The sequence below is a fragment of the Phragmites australis genome, chromosome 7 (genome assembly GCF_958298935.1).
Source record: "Phragmites australis chromosome 7, lpPhrAust1.1, whole genome shotgun sequence".
Classification (NCBI taxonomy): domain Eukaryota; kingdom Viridiplantae; phylum Streptophyta; class Magnoliopsida; order Poales; family Poaceae; genus Phragmites; species Phragmites australis.
Genome location: NC_084927.1, coordinates 30673997 through 30700344, shown reverse-complemented (window position 1 = coordinate 30700344; position 26348 = coordinate 30673997). Strand labels below are relative to the sequence as shown.

The 26348-nt window shown below is 44.2% G+C and overlaps 1 protein-coding gene across 1 annotated transcript; it reads left to right on the top strand.

Moving 5' to 3' along the window:
- The first annotated feature begins 13768 nt into the window (after positions 1–13768).
- Positions 13769–15352, top strand: LOC133923608 (uncharacterized). The gene has a single exon (XM_062368887.1). It carries the CDS (start codon positions 13963–13965, stop codon positions 15163–15165), a length of 1203 nt encoding a protein of 400 aa, XP_062224871.1. The 5' UTR covers positions 13769–13962; the 3' UTR covers positions 15166–15352.
- Positions 15353–26348: the final 10996 nt, after the last annotated feature.

The following is a 26348-nucleotide window of genomic DNA, read 5'->3' as shown; positions in this document are numbered from 1 at the left end:
AACACGTCATCTCCATCCATATTACATGCTTCGCTTGACCTCCATGTGTACAGCTAGAATCATCCTTAACTCCGCTTGACTTCCTTGATCGTCCGGCACCAAGCACCCCGCTTGGCCCCGATCATCCTGCCGTCGACCGTCAAGTTGCATTCATCACCTGTGCATCATGAGACAAGGAAACACATATCTCCTATTCCAACTGCAGTTAGTCCATAATCAAAAAGCTCAAATGAAACCCCAAATTGGTTCAAAGTGCATTCCAAATTAAAACAGAACCCCTGAAAATCGTGGAACCCGGAACTTCCAGATGGACCTCCGGGTGACCCCTCTTTGTCTGCTTTTCACATCAATTCGGATGGACCTCCAGGTGACCCCTCTCTATCTGGTTTTTGCATCAATCCGGAAGTTACAAATTAAACCCAGAAGTTTCGGATTCTGGTTCACCCAAAAGTTTCAGATTGGAACCGAAAGTTTCAGATTTTGATTAGGCCGGATGTTCCGGATTCTGGACTAAATTTTTTGATACTGGACAGAACTAAACTTCAAGCGAACCAAGCTCAAGTAATCTGAAACACGACAAATCAAATCGCAAATCTTGTCAATCACTCATCACACGTAAACCAAGACACATTTCAACTTGGTTTCTCAATCTTCCTCTTGATGAGTGCATTGACAACCCTCAAAGCACAAAGATTTTGGTTTGAAGAAATAAAAAAAGATAGGCTCATCCAAGTGATCAAAAATTCAAGAAAGAGTAAAAACATGTCACTTGGCATAAGAAATATTACATAAGACCGAAGAGAGGCAAAGCTAAGCCAAAACCTCAAAAGAGCAATAAAAGATCAAAAACTCAAAATCAAATGCTCCCTTTAATGATTGCATATTTTTCACATATTGTTTCCCCTTCCATCATACAAGATTCTTCTTTTGTGGCTTAATGCATATTTTTCTCCCCCTTTGATAATGCAAATATTAAGGACAAAACACTATACAAAGCATGAGCATGCAATCCTAATGAGCTTTCACATGTATAGCACAAAGCATTTGCAAATGCTAGAAACACAATAAGATATGGACAGTAGAATGTGAAGCTCACAGGCACACAAAGGCTCAAAAAAGATGCATTATCACAAGAACAAAAAGCTATACAAGCTAGACTGGAGAACTATTGGCGCATTTAAGTTCACATAGTCGAATCATGTTAAAAGTGACCACCACATAAGCATCCACTCGTACCGAGGCAATACAATATTAAGAATTAGCTAAATTCAATCTCAAACTAGGAAAACAAGCATTCATGATAATAACCTTTGCAAACGTTTACATATGAAATCAAGACTTAGTTAGATCAAGTGATTAAAAGATGTAATATTGAGGTACATTTCTTTGTTTTTCTTTTTTATCCTCAAGTTGCCTCTTAGCCTAACGAAGTATCGCGTGACTGAGTATGGTAAATACCTCGAGGCTTCAAGAAAACCAAATTGGATTATATTTTAGCACAAGAAACTTGATTTTTTAGTATTATTTAAATTCGCACAAATAATCAAGTTTTCACATCATCAAGTCAAGTAGTGTCTTTGCGACACAAGGAACACATGTTCCCCATGGTTCTATCATGAGCTAAATATTTAACAAAGACAGAAAACATAGTATAATATTCCCTGATCCACTATCTTGAACTAAGAAGCTTAAAACAAGATATTCATCAAACTAGTCTTAACACAAGCATTAACTAAGTCAAAGCAATTACGAACATGGTGATCAAGAATGTAGCATTTCATAGTCTATATGATTCATAAAATTATCAAATTTCATCTTTAGGAAAGCTAGCTTGCTTGAAATGTTTCATATCAAAGCATCAAGATGAGCCTAAGATTAAAAGCTTGCTCCACACAACTACTCAACTTAGTCCAAATCCAAATCTAGCAACAGAAAATGCTAAAGACATACAAGTCAAAACTCAACTACTATGATTATCTTACAAGATGATATGTAATACAAATACAACAAAAGAAATATAGAGTATATACAATTGAAACTCCCCTCACATAATACCATAGAGATGACACACTCCAAGCTCTCCCATCAAATAAACAAATCTTGTTGCATCTAGAGGCTTGATGAAAATGTCGACAAGCTAGTGTTGGGTATCAATGTATCTCAAGTCAATGTCTCCCTTCTCGTTATGGTCTCTCAAGAAGTAGAATATCATATCTATGTGTTTGTTTCTGGAGTGTTGAACTGTGTTATTGGCTAAGCTGATGACACTGGTGTTGTCACACAAAAGTGACACACTCTTGAAATCTAATCCAAAATCCCTCAAGGTAGCAACCATCCACAAAATCTAAGAACAACAGCTACCAGCATCAATATATTTAGCTTCAGCAGTTGACTGCCAAAACTAGACTATTTACGAGAAGATCAACAAATAATAGAGGTACCCAAGAAATGACAAGTACCCGAGATACTCTTCTTGTCAATTCTACCACCAGTAAAATTCGCATCTGAAAAAACTCAAAGAGAAAGCAAAGAAGATACATAGAATCAAAAACCATACTCAATGGTGTGCTTGAGGTACCTGAGTATGCGCTTCACCACTTGGCAGTGAGACATCCTTGGTAAAGTTTGGAAGCGGGCACACAAGCAAAAGGTGAAATGGATATCAGGTCTCATCACCATTAGGTACAGGAGGGAGCCAATCATGCTCTTGTACTCACGCTGGTGTACGTCCTCTCTATCCTCATCCGGATCAAGCACGATCGAGATAGCCATCAATGTTGCCAGGAGCTTTGCATCGCTCATGTCGAACTTCTTCAGCAAATCCTTGGTGTACTTCGTCTGATGGACAAATGTACCTTACTTGTATTGTTTGATTTGCAGTCTAAGGAAGAAGTTGAGCTCTCCCACCATCAACATCTCAAATTTCATGCTCATAGTTTATGCAAACTTGGCCATAAGTGCATGAGAAGAGCCACAAAAAATGATATCATCCACGTATATCTAAACAAGTAGAAAGCCATTACTATGACTAAAAGTAAACAAAGTTTTATCCATCGACCCCATCACATACCCATGATCTAGCAAGAAAGACTTAAACCTCTCATACCAAGCCTTAGGCGTCTGCTTAAGCTCATGCAAAGCTTTCTGAAACATGTATACTCTATATGAATATTTGGGGTACTTGAAACCTGGAGGTTTCTTAACATAGACCTCTTCCTTTATGAAACCATTTAGAAAAACACTTTTGACATCTATTTGATACAACTTAAAATTTCGGGATGCCGTAAATATAAGGAGGATCCTAATAGCTTCTAGCCTAGCTACCGGTGCAAAAATCTCTCTAAAGTCTATGCCCTCTATTTGAGTGAAACCCTAGGCCACAAGTCTAGCTTTGTTTCTAACAAATGACCCATTCTCTGCTATCTTGTTCTTGAAGACCCATTTGGTGCTTATAGTGTAAATGTTAGGGGGTGGCTCTACAAAGACCCAAATTTGGTTTCTCTCAAAGTTTTGTAGCATCTTCATGCATGGCATTGATCTAATTTGAATCAGAAAGAATATTTCCAATATCATGGGTCTCAAAAGAAGCAACAAATGCAGAATTTGTGAAATAAGCATATTGAGCAGATTTGGACCTCGTTACCCTCTCACCAAGGTCACCGATCATCAGTTGTGAGGGATGTTTTCACTGAATGTGTCGAGGAGCCTCGCGTTGTGAGACAATATCCCCCTCAATTGCTACTGGTGCAGGCTAAAAAACAGCTAAAGTGAAAGTAGAGGTTGCAACAACCTCTGCCGGTGTAGAAGTAGCAGGAGCTAGCTCTGAAGCAAGTGCGATAGCAAGAAGTAGTGGATCATTCTCATCATCACTGAGAACTGGAAGGTCATCATCCACAAAAATACGTCCGCTCATCTTTTGATCACCTGCACACTCAAAGACAGAACTAACACACGGGGTTGATTCATCAAAATTCACAACACAGGATTCCATGATGGTGTTAGTGTTAAGATTATAAACCCTATAAGAATGACCATAAAGGGTATACCCTAACAAAATTCCATCAAAAGAATGTGACTCAAACTTATCAAGACTGTCATGCTTTAGGATGAAGCATTGACAACCAAAAACTCTCAAATATGAAACATTTGACTTCCTCCCAAAGGGCAACTCATAAGAAGTCAAATTCAAAATCGAGCAAAAGAAAATTCGATTAGAGATATAGCAAGCTATGCTAATAACCTCCGCCAAAACTTTCTAGGAGTCCTATACACATCGAGCATCGTCTTAGCCATCTCCACCAAAGTGCGATTCTTCCTCTCAACCACGTCATTCTGTTGAGGGACACATGGGGCAAAAAATTGATGCTCAATATCATGTTCAAGACAGAAAGCATCAAAGAGATAGTTCTTGAACTTGGTGCTATTATCATTGCGAATTACTTTCAATGCACCAAAGAGTTTCTTAAACAATCTCAAAGCAAAGCTCTAAAATTATGAGAACACTTCATCCTTACTTACAAGAATGAAGACCCAATAGTAGCGAGAGAAATCATCAACAATGATAAGTACATGATTCCTACGTATTGTGTTAGGTGGTTGCACACCAGCACGTACTGCATTACCAACTTGCCCTCTATTGGAGGTCCAAGAGTTCCCGCCTTTTGATCTCTATGATCCCCTTGGGAGTATGATAATCACGAAAGGTTTGGTGGAACTCTGCTCAAGATACACAATGATTGGCGGCTTGCATGGCAAGGTAGTTGGTTCACCATGTATCGGCCGCACCTTGGAGTTGATGCGCGGCAAACAAAGTGTTCTCGTGGTCCTCGCGTCGAAGGAGAGAGAGCTTTTGCTCGATGGTACGAAGCCAATAGTCAGCGTCGAGAGGATCCTCAGCCCGTGTGAAGGTGGGCGGCTGAATCCAAAGAAAATAAGCTATCCAGCGGAAGCTAAAGCTATAAACAACAAAAGGAGTATAGAGCCATATGCCCTTAGGCTCCATCACAAAAGCACGATCTCCGAGTAATTGCCTACTCATGCCCACAACCAGCCTCGGCAGGCGTGAAGTAGCCAAAGACCAACTCCTCCTCGCCGGTAGCACCTAAAAAAGCAGCGTGAGTATGAAGATACTCACGAGACTTAATCCATAATGGGTACTTATAGATAACGTGACTCCAAAGATTATGCATTTGGATGTTAGCAAAAATAAGGCCACATGGTTAAGTAAATTGATGCAAAGTGCAATTTGACATAAACATGTGAGAAACTATACTATACCCAAAAGTTTCATTCACGTGACTTAATCCATAATGGGTACTTATAGATAACGTGACTCCAAAGGTTATGCATTTGGATGATAGCAAAAATATGGCCACATGGTTAAGTAAATTGATGCAAAGTGCAATTTGACATAAACATGTGAGAAACTATACTATACCCAAAAGTATCATTCTAAACTATAACCACCAACATAAACATATATACAACTGAAACCATAATGCGGCTAGATGTGAATAGAACCATCTCAACATATCCACAGCATCATCCAAATTTGAAACTCTATGATCGATGCGAATGAACTAAAGCATTCTCATGACGGAGAGTGTGGTATTTCAAAATATTTTTACACCATGCAAGGGGATGCTCCTTTTCCCACACGACTTGAGGACTATACGGCTCATGTAACCACACAGGTCCACACAAAGGGTACTCATGTCAACCTTTCTCATACTCGGAACTACCTACTTGCACATGCCCCTCTGACACCGGCATTACCACAAGCGTGTCCCAGACACCTCTAGCTCCCTGTCACCTTGCTTCTCCTATTCATTTTATCTTATGCGTCATAGGAACGCATGGCAAGCGTTAGTACGGTGTATGATATTCGGCTTATCTTACCATTAGATCGACATGTGGTGAGTATAAAAAGTGCTAAAGCCAATGGCACCGACGGATGATGCTTAAACAATGCAAATAGTCTATGACATCCAGGTTCCTCTCCCGACCTACCCTGGGGAACTCCACATCGAGCTAGGAGAAAACACCCCTAACACCACACACATGTCACCTCATCCTCACTACTCATCCAACCAACATCATAAACCCAACATTGTTATCATTATGATAGTAATTAAAGTCTATGCTCGCGAACGATGAATTTATTTCACCGCTCGACCTCTATCAAAGAACTTAAGCATGGCTAAGCAATTCAGTTAACCTTTGAATTAGACAACATCAAGTTAAACCCAGGTTACAAGGATATGAATCATAAATATCTCAAGACAGAGGATGTAATGCATCAATATAGGTTCTACCCATATCAAAATCCGATGCCGACTCGATAACATGCAAACATACATAAAGCATATGTTATCATATTAGACACATATGATCCAAATTAATAGAAGAAATATGCTTAGATGCTTATCTTTCTGCTCCGGTGACCGCCTAATGCACCCACGCAATACTCACAGAATTTTGGTAGATTAGCGTCGCCTGAGCCCACGCTCGCGTCACGCTCTATTTCTTCATTCACTAAAGAAGAACGCGTGTAATGATGAGTATGAATGGGGTGCAACAATATATTCTACAATATGCATAACAACAAGTTAAAAGTGCAAGACATGCAAAATAATAGCAAACTTTGTATCTGAGTTGTACTCCGGATGGGGGGTTCTTGGTTAGCTATTTTTGAATTAACTCAGAAGGTCTGGGCTGAGTCCGGAACCTCCGAGTTAGGCCATAATGTCTAGGTGGAGCTCCGAACAGGGTTCTCTACTAAATCTAAATCGAACTAACCTGGAACCTCCGGGCTATACGTGGAATCTCTAGGTTGGGCAGATTATACAGGTGAGGCTCCGAGCGAGGGTGCTTAGTTAAAAGCACCATGAATTACCCGAATCCTCCGGGTTTAACCCAAAACATTCGGGTTGGACCGACTTGAACATCTTGATTGTTTTTCACGACCGATACGACTCGACTCGTATGTTGAATCTATCCTGCATAGACATGGATATACACTATACAATGGTTTGTAGACCCAAAATGCACCCAAAACCCTAACAATTTTTTAGGACAATTCAACAGGGGTTTCATTGGGCTACCCGGAACCTCCGGGTTCTAACCTGACTATCCGGGTTGCTACAGAGAGCATTTCTTCGTGGGGAGAAATGGCCGATTTGATTTGCGAGCTTCCTCGATCCAAAGAGAAAAGGTTTTGCACTAGTTTATGGACTCTAAACTTCATCTACCAACATGGCAACTCGATTCCATGACTTGAACTCATCCAAAGCCTCGAAATCGCTCTTAATCATCAAGAATGCGAAAAGTGTTGCAACTTCACGACCGAAGCTCCAAACTCAGAATTTATCCAACCAAAATGTGCATCCTTACCATGGGAGCCTAGGAGACTCATTCAAGATGCTTTGTCGAGGTTGGTGACCGTCGGGGGAAGGTGAAAAAGCTCAGGAAGAGGAAGAACACCGGTGCTCCTTGTGCTTCAACCAAGGACACCAAAACAAGTCAAGAATGGCTCGAATCCTTTAGGAAAACACAAATGAATTGGATGGATGAGGAGCTTAGGAGCTAAGGATCGTATTAGTAACATATGCGTACCTCGATTCCTTCTCTTGAGGTGGAATTTTAGGGAGAATGAGAGAGTGCTCGAGAGAGGGAGGGGCTCCTTTGGCTTGGCCAGTTGGAGAGGAGAGGGACCTCAGGTGAGAGTGAGGAAGAGAGAGGGAGCAGATGAGGCTGCTTCCTAAGGGAAAGAGGGAGTGTTGGCCACCCATGTGAGCTCACATGCTAGCGAAAGAAGCATGTTTTAACTATGAATTCATTTCTTTTCTCTCCCAAAATTCTTTTTCTCATCCAATTGATTTAAAACCAAGTGTTGCAATGCTCAAAAATAAAATTTCTCAAAATCAAATATAATGCTTATGAAGCATGATTATGCTTAATTACATGATTACAGTTTCAGGATGTGACACAATCCATGACTCATTCCCACACAAGACTTGGATCTTGAGAAGAAACACCCAAATATTAAAAGGATGAACATCGGGTGAAGATAGTCTCCAAGTTGATAGATAAGAGGCAAGGGAATTCAATACACAATTGTGTATGTTTCTATGCCAATTTTATGCCTCTAGCAACGAAAAGAACTACTCCAACAAGGTGAGAAATTTCAGCTTGAGTACAAAAACGAAAATCGCAACTGAAGGATGAAAAACTTGCAAACTCGCAAAGGAACCAACAGAGAGAAACTAGAAGGAAGTGAATTCGAGCACATGAGTAAATATAAATTTCATTGCTAGTAGAGATCAACCCTATTTTAGACAGATTACAAATATTTTTCCTTACGAAGTTCACCTCTCCCACATAGCCCTACCCCTCTATTTATAGCTTAGATTCCTTAACCCTTAAATTTCCTAACTTGTTCCTAAAATACCCCTCTCTTGTAATACGCTACTACCTATTACCGAGGGTATTTTGGTATATTTTCTCCTCCATCTATCCAACGATCGTGGCGCCTTCATAACTTAGCTTTGTCTCAGCGTAAGCTTCGCGATGATGCCACATGCACTTCCATCATTCCCACGGTTTTGAGACCAAACTATGAAACCCCTTGCACGCTTCTCAAGGTGTGACTCACTGCCACTTGCTTGACCTCAAGCAAGCATCTCGATATCAACATGTGTACTCCGTCTTACGATCTTGACCCCTGGCAAATTTCTCCCGCTCTTGATCCCTCGAATCGCCTTATTATTTTCACTGGCATCTCCTTCGCTTAACCTCAACGTGTACAGGTAAGATCACCATTGACTCCGCTCGACCTCTTCGATCATCCGGCACCAAGCACTCTGCTTTGCCCCGATCATCCCGCCGTCGACCGCCAAGTTACATCCATCACATACACACTATGAGACAAGCAAACACATATCTCCAACTCCAACTGCAGTTAGTCCATAATCAAAAAGCCCAAAAGAAACCCCAAATTGGTTCAAAGTGCATTCCAGATGAAAATTGAATCCCTAAAAATCGTGGAACCCGAAAGTTCCGGATGAACCTCCGGGTGATCCCTCTCTGTCTGGTTTTCGCATCAATCTAGAAGTTCTGGATTCTGGTTCACCCGAAAATTTTGGATTAGGACCGGAAGTTCCGAATTCTAATTAGGTCGGGTGTTACGGATTCTGGATAGAACTTTCGAATACCGGACAGAACTGAATTTCAAACGAACCAAGCTTGAGTAATCTGAAACATGACAAATCAAATCGACAACATTATCAATTACTCATCACATATAAATTAAATCATATTTCAACTTAATTTCTCAACAACTGCCCTGTTCATCATGGATTTGGTCCGATATATATACGTATCGATTGCAAGTATCGGGAACCTCGGAACCGTATAATGTTACACGTAGATAGCATGTCGATCGACTCCGATATGCCCAGACTGATGGACTTGTACTTATTCTTGGTGTTTGTAACTTTGTTTTGCGCTGTTGTCATGACCATGACGGGGCATAAAATCTTAGGAAGATTGTATATAGGACGACGAATCCGGAATCATAAGCATGCGTGCATAACACCTTGCATAGTATGGCTGCGGAAATGGATAAACCATCTTCTAGTAGCAGTCTACGTCTCTTCGATAGCCACTTTATTCTTCCGATACACAACTAGCATTCTACTCTTTTTATTTATCAATACATATCATTTAAAAAAATCGATCAAATTTTTTAAAACTTTAACTAATATCTTCTACAATATTTAGTTTAAAATCATTAAAATCGGGAGATTTATCTTAAAATTATTGAAAATGACGTATATTTATAACCTGACGAGTAATATAGGAGGCTGGCTTTGTCTCCAGACATGCATGAATATTCTGCACGCAAAACGTCGCGCATGGTTTTCTTGGTCGCCATCGTTAGTATTAGGGGTGAAAATGGATGGTTGTGTATCCGAATTATCCGATATTTATATCTGTTAAAACACGAATATGGATATTTGTATCCATATTCGTTTCTGAAATGGATACTAAAATGGATGCATCCGAATTCGTTTTCAAGATTTAGATTCAAATGTGGATATTCGAATTCGAGATATATCCAATTCGTATCCGTATCGGCCAACCAGGGAACCAAATTTTGCTAAAGTTTTAGAAATTTTAGAGGTAAGCAAAATTTCGGTCCAATCAAATTGGAACAAATTTCAGTCAAATTTGATCAAATTTCAGTCAAATTTGATCAAATTCCAGTCAAATTTGGCCAAAATTTTAAATTTTTGACATGAATTTCGAACCAAATTTCTAAAATTCTATCCCAATCAAATTAGAACAAATTTTAATCAAGTTTTACCAAATTTCATTCAAATTTTATCAAAAATTTAAATTCCAGATATGAATTTCGAAGATTGAGTAGATATCCGAATACGAATTTGAATTCGGACTATCTATTTTGTATTCGTATCTGAAAGTATCTAGATTCGTATTCACATTCGAATTAAAATATAGTAAATCGTATTATTCGAATTTAATTTTATATGTATTCGATCCGTTTTGAGCCCTTGAGCTTTGTGTGCGCGACGTGACCCAGCTGGTAGCTAGGCTGCTGCTGCTGGTAGCCTGAGCTTTTCAGGCTTCAGGTTTCTTGTACCTGGACAGACAAAAGATGCCTGGATGATTTTATGCTGGATTAAGAAGCAGGCCAGCAGCATTCGGTGCTCACGCGGCCGCCCACCGTAGCTTCTGGAGCAAAAAAGCAGGGGCGCTGTCAAGTCCATGTTGCATGCTAGGTACGTATGAATCCGTGCCGTGTGTTTACTACTCGTCGGCAACCCGCCCCGGCTTTTGCTAGATTGGGCTCACATGGTTGGTCGCCGTGCTGACGTGGAAATGCCTGTACATATGTAACATATCTGTCTCTCTCTCACTGATTCTTGTTTGACCTAAAAGACAGTGTCCTGGATCAGCGTATGGTGGTTCATACTACTACTTCTGATTGTATTTTGTTGCGCTGTTCATACTAAAACTGCCGAGTATGCCGTACTGTTCATTACTTATCATCATTTCAACGGCTACGTGCATCATATATGATGCAGAGTTTAAGATAATCTATATTTCATTGTCTAAAGAACTTTTTTTTTTACTCTTCACCACTTAATACAGCTACAGTATCTGAACATGAACGCGCGCACTCACTCCACACACACGAACCCACACCACACACACCTAACGTACACACATGCTAGCCCTGCAACTACACGTAGCTTGAAGAAAGCGTCCATCCAAAAATCACTAGGACCCATCGAGAATCCTGTAGACGACGAGCACGTCGTAATCCTTTTTTAGCACCACGCCGAAGAAACTAAGAAAACCAAAATAAATCGGAACCCCCGTGCGTCACCCAAGCTTCGAACCCGGGTGGATTTGGCTCACACCCGAGCTTTACCCCCGTGCCGTCGCTTGTCTAAAGAACTTGATCACCCCAATCTGACTTCTCGTATGCTTGTGTACCCAAAAGGAATAGTAGGCCCACAACTAAATTAATCCAGTTTTGCCCCATGGCTTAGTACTTCAGCCCATTCCAGTTTATGGATGCCCCTCTGCTTGCCTGCTACCGCCGCTGATGCTTATTTGATACTTCGGTCGAAAATAAATATAGTTTTAGTTACGTGTAATCAATTATTTCAAATTTTGATTATAATTTATTTTTTATATATTGAGTTTGGATACTTAAAAATAACACGAGCTTTGTCTCGAAAATTACTTTTATAATAAGATATTTTTGTTACATTTTATCAATATATTATAAAAAAAGTGTTAATCAAAGCTGATTTTTTAAGGACTGTAGTGATGTCAAAAGATATTTATTTTGGACCGGAGGAAGTATTAATAAAGTTGTCATGATAGCTTTTGCTTAAAAAAAAAGTAGTAGCTTTTCTCAGGGAAAAAATGAAAAGCGCTGCCCTCCTATTGACTACTACAGTAACCTCAATTTTCTCTTCCCTTCCGGAAAGCAGGAGTAACCTCAAGCAGGTAAAGCAATGCGGAAAACGCAGAGAATCTCTTTCCCGGGCAGGTCGAGAATAACCGCGCGAACTAAGCAACGGATAATCCATGCGAACATAGAATGAGCCCTGGGGCTACCAACCTTTTCATTCCCGAAATCCACACACCTCTTCAGAAAAGTTGGCGTACGCATCCCAAAAGAAGAATCACATAGACAAATCATATCACATCTACACGATACCCCAAATCTCTCGACGCTTAACTGGCCTTCACCTGGCTGCTTCTGATCCTTTTCCCTTTTCAGGCAAGAATCATGCTCCTTGCCTTGTGACGAGAGTTGCAGAATGTTGTCAGCTCGGGCGTAGATTTTTTTTTTAAGAAGAGAGATGATTTTTTTCGATTAAACATAAACACAGTTCCATCAGAAACCTGTAAAATAAAAGGCAAAATAACCATAGGTTCTAGACACTAACGCCCTTAAGCTACTCCGAATACCGTTGCCAAGTTGAATCAAAATTGACACCGATACTTTCCCCACCAAGGTATGATTAATGATGGCCATTAACTTTTTTGAACCACCATAAATAACCCAAAACGCTATTAGAATAATGAACATACCAGACAACTTATCAAACGGAGTAGGATACATCTTCCCCTTTTAAAGAAATTAAAAACAACGATACCACCGAAAATCAACATAGTAAACTAACAGGTCGGAGAATAAAAAAATCTTGTAAATTCCTCCACAGCAGAGAATCCAACAAAGAACAAAAGCATCGATGGATCACCCACTAAATCTACCGAAACAAACTAAACTAGAGAGAAAACAAGCTACTAACTACTAACCCACAAAAGAGACCGGGTCACCCTCAACCTTCTACGCCGGCTCGCCGTCGAGATGAGGGGGCCGACCGAGGATCCCACCACGTGGTCTTAGGCCCTGTTTGTTTCAGCTTCGGATTCTGGCTTTCAGCTTTTATAATCCGAAGCTGAAACAAACAGGCAGCTTTTGGTTATAGCTTTTTAAAATCTGCTGGTTGGATTGTGAGAATCTGAGAAGCTGGTTTTCCTCAGCTTTTGATAGATTGTGAAAGTCTATTTTATTAAACTGTCCATTAAATTTTTTTAGAATCTACAGTCTAAAAGTTTTTCATAATCCAGCTTTTCACAATCCAGCTTTTCACAATCCAACTTTTATAAGCTGCTTTTCAGAATCTCTAGCTGAAACAAACAGGCCCTTATTCGCCTCCGGAGTCGCTCGCTGGAGTCCGCACCTGAGAGTTTTGCTCGGGCGTAGACTGGTCGTCAGCGTAGGCGTAAGGCCTCGTTTGGAAGCCCATGTAGTGGAGTGGATCGAGCTCTCATCCTGGCCTGCTAGAAAATTCTATATATGTATAATCCAAATCACGGGGTCTCCAGAAATCATATTTGGTTGGGCCGTGTATCGGGACAACCCACGCTAATCAACGCCGAACGCTCGTGCCGTGTGTGCTCCGACAACCATGCACCGGCTCCACCATTTTGGGTGGCTAAGACCATAGGGTGCACGCAGTTCTAGAGGTCACTAATACAATGCGAAGAGGTTCTTTTCCTCGATTTTTTTTTTGCTATTTTTGGTCTAGCACGTTCCCGCGGTTTCCATGGACAGTTAATCGCGCGGGAGAGTTTGAAGCCGTGAGATTAACCGCCTTTAAAATAACAGCGGATTCGCTTCCGGCCTCTCTGCTCTGCTCTGCTCTGCTCTGCTCCGATCAACAAATTCTTTCCCTCTCTTTCGTTGCTTGCTTCCCGACCAAGTTTTGTAGCTTCCTCTCCTCGCCCAAAAGCCAAGGATTATTCCAAGCTTCCAACGCCATCGCAGCCGAGTCGCCGGACAAACACAGCCTTGGAAACCCAAGAGCCGCACCTACGCGCAGATTACACAAAACCTCGCCCGCGTCTGCAATGGCGGAGGCGGGTACGGCTCCAGCGCAACGGCAAACTAGATTAGCTAGTAGCGATGTCTCCGCAAGATTGCAGCGGGTTCTTGAGCTGCTGTTCCCGTCCAACCTCGCCGCGAAGGCCGCGCTGTTCGCGGTCGTGGTGGCGCTGCTGCCGCTGCTGCCGTCGAGCCAGGCCCCCAGGATCTGGGAGCTGCCTCACCTCCTCCTGCTCGGCATCATCATCGCATACGGCGTCTTCGGCCAGAAGAACGCCGACGCCGAGGTGGACGCGGTGGCTGCCAAGCCCGTCGATGACGAGTCGTCGGTTGAGGCCTACGTCTCACAGATGATGCAAGGCTCGCTTGTCTTCGAAGAAAACGACCGCGACGGCGGTGGCGCTAAGGACGGCGTCCAGGCTTGGAGCTCTCAGTACCTCCCACACGACCCCCTCATCGTCGTTGCCGACACTGGGGGCAACAACGACAAGGGCGACGCGGGCGAGAAGCCGCGCCTCCTGCCAGTGAGGAAGCTGAAGCCGGCAGACGAAGAGTCGGCGACACGAACAGGGGATATCAGCGACGGCATTGAGGAGGCCGGATTCCTTGCTCCCAAGGCAGCAGGGTACGACGGCGTCCGCGAGCATGCCATCCCTTCGCCGTCCTCTGTCCTCGACGCCGACCTGACCCTCTCGCCAAGCTCTCCGCCTCTGCTCCCGCCTCCTCCACCACCGCCACCGCCGTCGTTTCTTGGCCATGGGCGCAGCCTCCGGAAGGCCAAGGCAAGAAGCTTCAATGAATTTGGAGTCGGCAACCGGAGCATGAGCGGAAGGATGGGCTTGCACAGCGTGGGCAATAAGCAGCTCCGGTCCAAATCAGCAGTACAAGCGACGACGAGTACTTTCGCCGGCTACGGTCCTGCCGTGTCAATCGACGACGAAGCGGTTGATAATGGCGAGTTTGATGAGATGGTTGCAGAGTCAGACAGCTCGTTCAGCAGCGACATGACCACTGACGACGACGATTACAACGACCCGGAGGAGAACATCTGCGAAGAGGAGGAGGAGGAGGAGGACGGCAACTCCTGCGACGAGGAGTTGTTTGAGCTTGCGACGAGACCGAGCCCGGAGGAGGTGGAGGATGAGGTGGACAGGAAGGCTGACGAGTTCATAGCCAAGTTTAGGGAGCAGCTGATTAGGATGCAGAGGGTCAAGCCAGCCACGAGATGACCAAACACGGGGCCACGCAATACGTTCGAAGAAGTGTTACCGCTGCCTCATTGCCAGCTCCGTGGTACGACTCCGAGTCCACGTGTAATGCGGTGCTTTTTTATGTTTCTTCTTCCTTTTTCTATTCTGAGCTTCTGATGTAATTAGAGCCTAAACAAATGGTGTAAACAAAGTGAGCCAGGGCTTATCTCTATACTCTCAACGCGGTCGCCATCTCCCGGGCTATCCACGTCATCAACAAAATGGTAGTCGTCCAATTCGCCTAACTCGTGATATGGGTCATTGGATCTGAATCGAGCAGCCATGGTCTTGTAATATTTTTTAAAAAAAAAACTCCACCGACCAAGTGGTCGGTTGTTGCCTATTTAATCCAAGCCCAAACCAGCCTAAAACCCAAACCTTAACCCTAGCTAACCGTCCGCTGCCGCCACCCTCTACACCGTCCGTTGTTGCCTTGCACCGCCGACCTCGCCCGCAAGCGCTGTTGTTCCCGCCGCGCCGCGGATGTCCAGGTCACCGCCAATGCCGCTGCTCTCCGCACCGGCCACCAGCGCCATTGACTTTGGCTGTCACCGTCGTCGACCTGCCTTCGGCCGCCATCGTCGCCAACAGCTGCAGCGCGCCGTCACCACGCTGGCCATCCAGCTGCTCGCCTGGCCGAGTTGTGCCACGTTGTCGCCCTCGGCTGCCCGTCGTCGAGCTGGGCTTGCCACATCCCGAGCCTCCCCGACTGAAGTTCGCTGTCGCTGGAGCCGCCAGAGCCGTCGAGCCCGTGCTACTGCCCTGTGCTAAGAAGCAAGCACCAGGAGGAAGGAAAGGAAAGAAAAGAAAGGGAAGAAGAGAAAAGGAGAAAAGAAAAGGAAAGGGAAGAAAGGAAAAGGAGAAAAGAGAAGAAAGAAAGGAAAGGAGGAAGAAGGGGATTCTCTGAGGTTTTCGCTAGATCTATCGTCAGTTCATGATCCACGTGTTAAGGGTAACATCTTCATAGTCCTTATTTGCTCATCGGTGAATTTGATGGTTGTTTACTTCGCCGGATTTGAGGATGGTTAGTCTGATTGGTATTCATCGGCTTAGTTGAAAGGCTAAATGCGTTTGGTGCTAGTTTCGACTTTGTGTTTAAAGCGACAATCACGAGACTCATCAATATCGTTCTAGTGGTGCCGATCTTATTCGAGGTGGATAAGCAGTTAGGGAGAGACGTTTAAATAAGTGTGCCATCCAGCAAGTATCCATCGGCGTAGTAATTTAATTTTCCATTTCAGCTCGGTCAGCAAACAACCCCGTGTGTTAGTCGAATTCCCGAGAAAAAGGTAGAGTCGGGATTTTGGAGTTCGGCTAGAGAGAGTAGTTCCGACATCCAACATATAGTCACGTGGTCATTTGGGACAACTACTGAGTACGATCTTGTTCCTTAGGTTTTGGGAGTGTCGGTGCTAGCAGTGGGAGACCGACTTCTCGCCACGGTTAAGGCAAGTGCATGACAAATCCATGGTTGACTTGCTTTGCTTGACAAATATTTTGTTGATCCCTTTCAATTGTGTTTATTCAATATTTGAAATTTTCCTATATTCATATGATTCAAGTTCAAGAATGAGTTCATGTTAGTATTCCAGTTTCAAGTTGTTTTTTCTTATCTATCATTCATGGTCCGATGTTACCGAGCAATTTGATTCTTATGTTCATGATCCTATGAGTGAGTGCTGACCCCACTTGCTCGGCTTTACCGGTAAACGCAAAGTAAATTCAAGACGGTCCGTATTGACGAAAACTATTGTCTTCTTGCTATTTTCAAAATAAAGGAAACCCAATATTTCTCGTTCTTCATCGATGCGGTTGATGCGTCCGTTCTTCTGGTTTCATTTCTGTACTTGTTGAGTGTTTTACTCACACTTGTATTTCATTTGGTTTTTAGGTATCTCTGCTCGCGACATGTTCGTAAAGGGAAGTAGCATCACTTAGGGACAAGTGTTCACACTTAAATCACTTTATAATGGCATTCATAACCCTTTAGCGCCGTACTTGGTTATCTTGATCAGTTTGTAGCTCGTGGCTGCTTTTAGTGTAATGTAACGAGTCTGTGAGCTGTTTCGGGTAATAGTTTTAGACTGTTATGTTTGCTTTCCGTTGAAAAAGTTTCTGCTTGTGATGATTGCAGTTTGCTTGTCCTAGAAAGCAGTAATTGCAGGAAAACTCTGCCAAAAATTCTTATAATTTTCAGATTTGTTAGGATTAGATGGGAGTCGGTAGTGATATGGATTTGTTGAAATCCGGGACGTTACAGGTGTACTATGATCGCGTGCGTTCTGGAATCTTTCAGCCTCGAAGCCCACTCGCCACCATCGCCACCGCTGGTTGGTGAAGCCCGGGAAGCATTGCACGACCTCGCTGCCACTGTCGCTTCTGCTCTGCGCACTTCACCACCACCGTTCCAGCCTCCAGGTACTTCGTCTCCTCCTCTCCCTTCTTTTCTTCCATACCATCTGCACCCATCCTACTCTGGTGTCGTCGCTCTGATCCTGCCTCCAACAGCCACCGCCTCCCACCCCAAGGTGCGGCATCCTCACGCCCTGCCAGAGCTCCAATCCGTCTACCCACCTCTTACTAACTCCCCAAGGGGACGAAGTGGTGCATGGTGGCACTGCGGTGTGCCGCATGCGGCGGAGAACGACTGCTGTGAGTTCCTCTATCGCATCCACAAACCATGATGGTACCAAAACAGCTAAAAGCGTTGACATCCCCCCCCCCCCGACACACACACACTTTCCCTTCAATTTCATCTTAATCCTAGCCTCAGTTCTTGAATACCAAAAGAGACGAACTCTCAAAGACACGCTTGTTCAAGCACACGAAGTTGACACAAAATCAAAGGCAATTAGCAAGCCATCACCTTGCCCTTGTGTTCCTTGAAGTCTGTTGACTCACATCACGACATGCAAACTCAACAGCGTAGACATAGGTCACCCTACTTCCGCGCGGAGTCCATCCCAACGGCTGCTTAGTGGGAGCCAGGAAGTGCAGCCATTTTGCAGAAGAGGCGCTTTGTATGAAAGGCAGCTTCACCAGAGGGTGGACGATAAACGAAACACCGACAAATGTGGTCGTGAAATGGAATACCGTCCAGGCTGGGTTTATTCTCGACCATTGGATCAGGATTAGGTGGCTTAGAGTCAAGGCAAGGAGGGGTATTCTTGCAAAAGGGGCATGCAGTTACTTCGTACTACACTCGTCTCCCCATTCCTCTTCGTCTTCCCGCAACACTCCCAGAGGCCACCAGATCGAAGAGCGGTGAGGTGAGGCAATGGTGGTGGCAGCTATGATGGCCGAGGACTTGGGTACTCTGCTTCAAAAGCTCCCACTGCTTCTCCAGCACTCAGCAGCCTTGTAGTGGTGCAGCATTTTCTGATTGGTTTCTTCCGAATTTCTGGTTAGAGCAGCACATGGATCACTCCTCCCCTATCATGCTCGGTACAACGAAGCAGGAGTAGGTTATTGATCTATGAATCTGTGCATCCCTCATATTTCAAGATTTCTCACCTCCCCTGCTCGCTTATGCCATCAAAGATTAAGAAAGTTGTACAGATGCAAAATGTGAGTAAAAGAGACTGAGAAGAAGGTGTTGTGCCAAAACGCACTGATCCCTTTGGATCATTGTTGCATATATAGAGTCAAGTACACAATGAGATAGAGGAGTGGCGACACTACCTAACGATCCTATATTCAGGCCACAGCCTCGGCCATGATCCGATAGGCTCGGCTCTTCCTGCATACACGCACACCACTTACTCAACTAACTACTTAGTACAAGTGACATTGTCTAACAGCCCCCCTCAATCAAAACTTAGTATTCTTCAGTTGAGATAGCGGCAAATAGAGTTGAATGCATGGAACTCGTGACAATGGCTTCGTGAAAATATCTGCAAGCTGATCCTTTGACAAAATGAACCGTACCTTCATTGCTTTGTGCACCACTTGCTCACGAACAAAGTGAAAGTCTATCTCAATATGCTACGTCCTGGTGCGAAATACTGGATTTGCAATGAGATAGGTTGCACTGAAGTTATCACACCATAGTAGAGGAGGCTTGTGCTGAAATACACCAATCTCTTTGAGCAGAGATTGCATCCAAATGATTTTGGAAGTAACATTTGCAATTGCCTTGTACTCAACCTTCGTGTTTGATCGGGAAACCATTGGTTGTTTGTGTGAGCTCCAGGATACCAAATTGGACCCCAGGAAGATAGCAAAGCCACCGGTTGATCTGCAATCATCAATGCATCCCACCCAGTTGGCATCCGAAAACCCACTAATGGTGAATGTGGTTGACCTATGAAACTTCAATCCTTGATCCAATGTGCCTTTGATACATCAAAGAACTCACTTTACTGCAGCCCAGTGACGGTCGGTTGGGAATTGGATGAACTGACAAACCCTGTTGACAGCAAATGAGATATTCGACTGTGTTATGGCTAAGTACTGCAGCCCTCCAACAATACTTCGGTACTGAAGTTTCTCTGATTCCATCAATTCCTTCCCTTGTTCTCTGGACAATTTCTCAGTTGATCACATCTTGAAATTGGTTTGCACCACTCCATGGTTTCCCTCTTCAGGAGATCAATGTTAGCGATAATATCGCATGTATCGTTGCTTGCCATGTTTAGCCGGTCTCCTTCCTAATCCTCCCGATTCTGTTGCTATAAATCGGTTGAGTGGTTACGGTAAGGGTCAGGACTATTTGTACTCGCATTCTTTGATCAATGAACTGCATCGTGTGAGTTATCACAGCTTTCATGGTATCAGATACCTCTCGATCTCTCGCTTCCGCTCCGACCTAACACCTCCATGTTGATTAACGCTCCTGCCATCACCACATCTGGCGCTCCCGTCGTCCCTCCTGCTGTCGCTGCCTCCAGCCCGCTCGTGGCTATCATCGGGGTGACTGTCGCAGCTGTTCGTGCTGCCCTCCAAACTGATGCGTCTCACACTGGACCCGACGTCGACGCCGCGATCGCTCACACCGATTGGGTGGCCTCTGCAGCCGCCGATGCTGTGCACGTGGCGCTTTCGTCTCTCACCATCGGCTCCACCGCACCGGCCTCCACTCCCTCGGCCCCGGCCTCATTGGTCGATCTAGCGACACTCTTCGCCGCCCATGCACACGCTGGGCATTCCTTGCCTGTCGCGAGTACACCCGCCGGTTTCACCACGCCCCTCTGCACTGCACTGGTCGGCTCCTCTGGAGATCTGTTCCGCACGCCTACCGGCCTACCGATCCACACCGGCCTCCCGGACGTCGACATCGACGATGCCTCTCTTGCGTCGCTCCACGCCCAGGCGGTTGCTGTCCTTAACATCAAGTCTCTCGTCCCGGTCACCCTCGACCTCGCCGCCGGCAACTACACCAAGTGGCGCGGCCGCCTCTTTCTTATCACTCTTGGCAAGTATGCGCTATCCGATCATGTACTGACTGACGCTTTCCGCCCGGATCGTGCGGATTGGATTCACATGGATTGCGTCGTCCTCGCTTGGCTTTACGGCACAATCTCCACCGAGTTGCTAGAGATCGTCATGATGGCCAACGCTACATCACACTTCGTGTGGAGGGCTCTTGAACACCAGTTCTTGGGAAACTGAGAACGTCGTGCCCTCAACCTTACGATAGAGTTCCACAACTTCGCCCAAGGTGACCTTTCCGTCACCGACTATTGCCGCCGGTTGAAGAGCATGGCGGACAATCTCGTCGACCTTGAGGAACCTGTCGTCGATCGCACCTTGGTTCTCTCCCTCCTCAAAGGTCTGAATGAGAAATTCACTCACCTACAAACCCTCATTCCAATGCAGCGAACGTTTCCATCCTTTGTTGAGGCGAGATCCCAACTTCTCCTAGAGGAGATCACCAAGGGCCATCATCCTTCCGGCTCCTCCACCGTCCTCCTTGCCTCTACCGGCAGTGGTTTCGACTCCAGGGGCACAGGACCTGGCTCCAATCCTGCTCCCCCCACTGGCTATGGCAAGAACTCGGGTGGCCAAGGTGGGAACTACGGCGGGAACATCAACTCTGGATGAAATCATCGTCGTCGCGGCAACGACGACCGCGGCAATGGTGGTAGCAGAGGCACTCAGGGTGCGCCAACCTTCGGCACCCAGGGCGCCCCTCAAGCCTGGCCCACACCACAAAATCCATGGGCCAGGACGATCCATATGTGGCCTAGTCCACTTGTCCACTCGCCCGGCTTACTTGGGCCACCACCAGCTGCTGTCGGCCCACACTTTGCCGGGGTTGCCCTGGCTACTGCCCCCATGGGCCCTGGCGCGTATCCGGCCCTGCCATCCGTGGTGTCTGGCGCCCCGTTGCAATTCGCGCCACCTCCATCGCATGCCCTGCAGACTCCATCTCCCTCTGGTTGGTTCGGGCACCAGTCACCACAGTGGGATCAGCAGTCCCTCGCCAACGCCTTCAATACCGCCACCTTGACGCCGCCAACTACGAATGACTGGTATATGGACTCTGGTGCCACCTCCCATATGACTTAGGATGCCGGTACTCTTTCCCTCTCTTATATCCCATCCCGTCCTAACACTTCTCACATTGTTGTTGGTATGGTTCCCTTTTACCCATTACCTCTACTGGTTCTACCACTCTACCTCATTCCACTAGTTCTTTCGCTCTTAACAATGTGTTAGTTTCTCCTCACATTATTAAAAATCTTATTTTTGTTCGTCTCTTTGTCATTGATAACTCCTGTGCCATTGAGTTTGACCCATATGGCTTCTCTATGAAGGATCTTACTACTAGGACCGTGATCGCCAGGTGCAATAGCTCCGGTGACCTTTACCCGTTCATCCCATCGGCCTCACCCTCCTCAACACCATTATGTGCCCTCCTCGCCGGTGACTCCTCCAGCACGCTTTGGCATTGACACCTTGGTCACCTCGGTCATGAAGCTCTTGCTCGATTAACTCACTCTTCAGCCATTCCTCCTTCCAAAGGCGAGGTCTCCACTATTTGCGCTTGTTAGTTAGGCCGACACATACGCTTTCAATCAAGAGAATAACGCTTATAAGAGAGTAGAGCAGCACCTTCCTCCTCTAGCTTCACTTCTATCCCCAGAAAGTATTCCAATTTGCCAAGATCCTTAACAGCAAAATCTTCTGTCAATTGATGGATCAGCTTATTTGTGTCACCAGGAGATGAGCTGGCGACGATTACGTTGTCCATGTAGATAAGCATATACATGGTTAACCCTTCTCTATTGAATATGAATAGGGAAGCATCAGCTCTTGATGATCTGAAACCGTGTTCCTGTAGTTTGCTAGTCAGCTAAGAATGCCAAGTCAAGGAGCCTGCTTCAATCCATACAAAGATTTCTTGAGACGACGGATGTAATTGGATGGATTGTGTGGATCTTCATACTCTAGTGGTTGCTTCATATACACCTCTTCTTCAAGAACACCATGGAGGAAGGCATTTTGAATGTCAATATGGTGCATCGACCTTTGGAGACTGCAAGGGACATGATAACATGCATTGTTGTAAGTTTAACCACTGGGCAGTGGGTGTCAAGATAATCGACACCATATCGCTGCTTGAATTCCTTAGCAACCAATCTGGCCTTGAATCTGACCATAGTCCCATCTGCATTTTTCTTCAGTTTAAACACCCACCAATTGTGGATCAGATTAATTCCCTGTTTTGGTGGAATTAAGTCCCATGTATCATTTCTCAATAATGTTGTGTACTTTTCGTCCATCGCCTACCTCCATGATGGATGATCCAAGGAAGCCTGGAGGTTGTCAGGTTCAGACGCAGAAGAAGCAGAAGCAGAAAATGTTATTATTGGACGAACAGTAAGTGAACCTGAGAATCCGCAGCTACGATCTGAGTACCAAACGGTACCATCTATGAATGCCTTCAGTTGGAGAATGTTGTCTTGCGCGCATAGGATGTTGGCTAGCTATTGCAGGAGACGAAACTCATCAGATAGACCATTAATTTCATGAAGATTATAATTGTCGGAGTCAATTCATTCAGAGCAGCTTGAGCCTGAATGCACAGAGCAGCTTGAGCCTGAATGCACAGAGCGACCAGCTGAGGAACCTCCACGAGTAACACTATTGCCAGATAAACTAGTTGCATTAGTTAAGGCTCAGTGGCGGACTCAGAAATTCTAGGTTGGGTATGCAAGATTGTGAGGAAGCGAACTCGCGAAGGGTAATTGAGCTGGTGGGTGACTAGATGCGTGAGCCATAGGCTGATGAGAGGATGTGGAAGTGAGGATGGACTGACAACAGATATCCGATAGAAGATTAAGGTTGTGAGTTTTAAACCCAATTAGCTACATACTACACGTATATCTAATATATACTATATATATAATTGATTTTTCCAAAAAAGTTGGGTATGCAACTGCATACCCATGCACCAAGGTGGGTCCGCCCATGTTAAGGCTAGACTATTACTCAAAGGAAAATCATTTTGTATTGGTCAAAGGAGAGTATGTTCATGATAGATGAGCGGTTTGGTGAGGCCAGGCAACAGTGAAGGATGGTGAGATATTTGTGGTGGTTGTGTAGGACTGATAGATGGTGAAGCAAAAGGAAAAATGTTCTCACCAAAAATAACATCACGAGATATGTATATGCGACCTGTGGATCTGTCAAAGCACTTATATCCTTTGTGCGAAGAACTATAGCCTAAGAAAACACATAGTTTTGTTTTGAAGTTGAGTTTTCTTGAATTGTAAATGCACAAATTAGGGTAACATGCACAGTCAAAGACCCTGAGTAGAGAATAATCGGGTTCAGTACCAAGAATTATATATATAGGAGTTTCATACTATGTGTTACAGTTAGGTAACTGATTGATCAGAAAGCAGGCGGTCTGAAATGCTTCATCCCAAAATATAAAGGGCATGTGAGATTGATCAAGCAAGGTGATCCTGGTTTTGACAATATGTCGATATTTTCTCTTGGCAACACCGTTTTGCTGGTGTGTATGTGTGTGAGGGTAGGACACTCAATGAGTGATCCCAATTTGGTTGAAATGTCTGTGAAGGCGATAATTCTCACCCTCCCCCCTCCCCCCAAGTCCGACTGAACATAAAGTATTTTGGTATTGAGCAATTTTTTAAACTGAAGAAAAATGGACTCAACTTTGGATTTTTCATTTTAGAAAGTAGATCCAGACAAACTTACTGTAATCATAAATAAAAGAAACATCATACTTTGAATTGTTCACTGACAGGAGAGCCAGTCCCGAAACGTCAGTGTGAATTTATTTCTAGTGGAGCTAAAGATACATGTTTAGAGAGGGAAAAAGGGGGTTGATGTGCCTTTCCTTGCGGGCAGGCATCACAAACTAAATGAGAAAGGTTGTCTGGAGCTGTGGAAATGAAGTGCCCTGGGTCGTCCTTAGTGCTTAAAACTTTATTATATCAATCGCTAGATCATTGGCTGGTAAACAAGTCTTACAACAGGTGATAACATAGTTATACAACAAAGGAAGAGATGAAATAAATCTACCATCCTAATAAAACATAAAGGATTCCTACGATAAATAGAATCCACACTATCAGAAAGCAAAGTAGAAATGACATGGGGGCACGTCACTCCACAGGCAACTTAGAGGGTGCGAACACGACCAAGACTTAATCATCTGTCTCACTGTCGACGTCGATGAAGTCTAGATCTTTCTTTGAAATCATAAGCAAGGGTGAGTACAAACGTACTCAGCAAGTCCCAATCATTACCCTACATCAAAGAGTATGAATACATGCATACAATATTGTAAGGGTAAGGCAATAGGTTTAACTTTCACGGAAAAACCGAGTTTACACATGCAAGGGTTCATTTTTTATAAGACGGTTTTTTTGAAAATGTCATATCATCAATATTAAATGAAGTGGGTTCGGCCGTGATGGAAAGTCACCAGGGTCTAAATTTTAATGTTGTCGGACACTCCGTCCATAGCAACTCATGACAAACCGTTGAACCTATTTTCCTCAAAACGGGCACACCTTGCGCACTCACACATTTACATCTACAGAGTGGCACACTTTACCCACAAGTTGAGTTTGACAATATATCACCGTTATGGCAGTGCGACTCAACAAATCCATTACCTACCACAGCATCATCCGACTAGCCGCCTATGAAAGCTAATCAGAGGTTCCTGATGAGCATGCCCCTACTTGCGCCTACTCAATGATCTCCAATTGCACTCATGCCTTATGACGACCAGTAGACTAGCCGGTAGGGTTTAGACTAAGTCCTGCCACATGCAGAATCAAGTGGTTATACAGTGAAGATTAGATAGGATGTCATACTAACTCAATCCTTAATCGAGCCAATGCAACAATATCTCCACGCTAACCTGTCACACAGACAGTACATAAACTCTCAATGATAGAGTTAGGGCAAATCAGTGTCTAGTTCGCCTCAAAGCAAGTTCTACGTTGTCTAGCTAAACGGCGCGCCCCAGCTTCTAGTGGTTATCATACTATCGGTGTTCCTTCAGTTCACGTGTTTGACTTTCTGCATTGTCTGAGCTTATCTGGGAGAAGCCTATCGAGGTGTAGATTTTTTTGATAGAATGTCGAAGTGTAGATTTTTTTTAGCCTGAACATTGGATACAAACTATAGTATTTAAACATACGTCCAAACGTATACTATATTTTACAAACGCACGCCAACAAACATTAAAGCACGTTAAATCTATGAACTATACACATATCTACTTAAAAAGATTCACAAAGTATCTAACTCAATAAGCTATGAGCATGGTATATTCGTATTGTGATACATCGGTTAACTCTGGACTAGTCGTTCGCCCATAGCGAAACAACCAACGCGTTCCTTGAGGGGAACTAGAAATTTCAAAGTTTTTTATTTTTATATTTTCTAACTTAAATAATTAAATAAATAGACTCTGGATGAAAAAAAATTTATAATAATAGACGTCTATCACCCTTAAAAAAGCTACATCACTCTTAGAATACGATAAATATATCACAGTAACACGACTAGATCTTACCACACTCTCATTAGGCAGTTAGGCCTTACCTTCTGTTGTTAGGGTGACCCGTCATTAACCGCCGTAATGAACCATATTTAACATTCAATTTCTCCTTCTATCTTCTCTATTTAAAACAATGGTCTTCTGTTGCTTAAAAATTCTAGAAATTTTT

Coding starts and splice junctions, on each gene's coding strand:
- LOC133923608 (XM_062368887.1), top strand. CDS start 13,963: ATGGCGGAGGCGGGTACGGCTCCAGCGCAACGGCAAACTAGATTAGCT.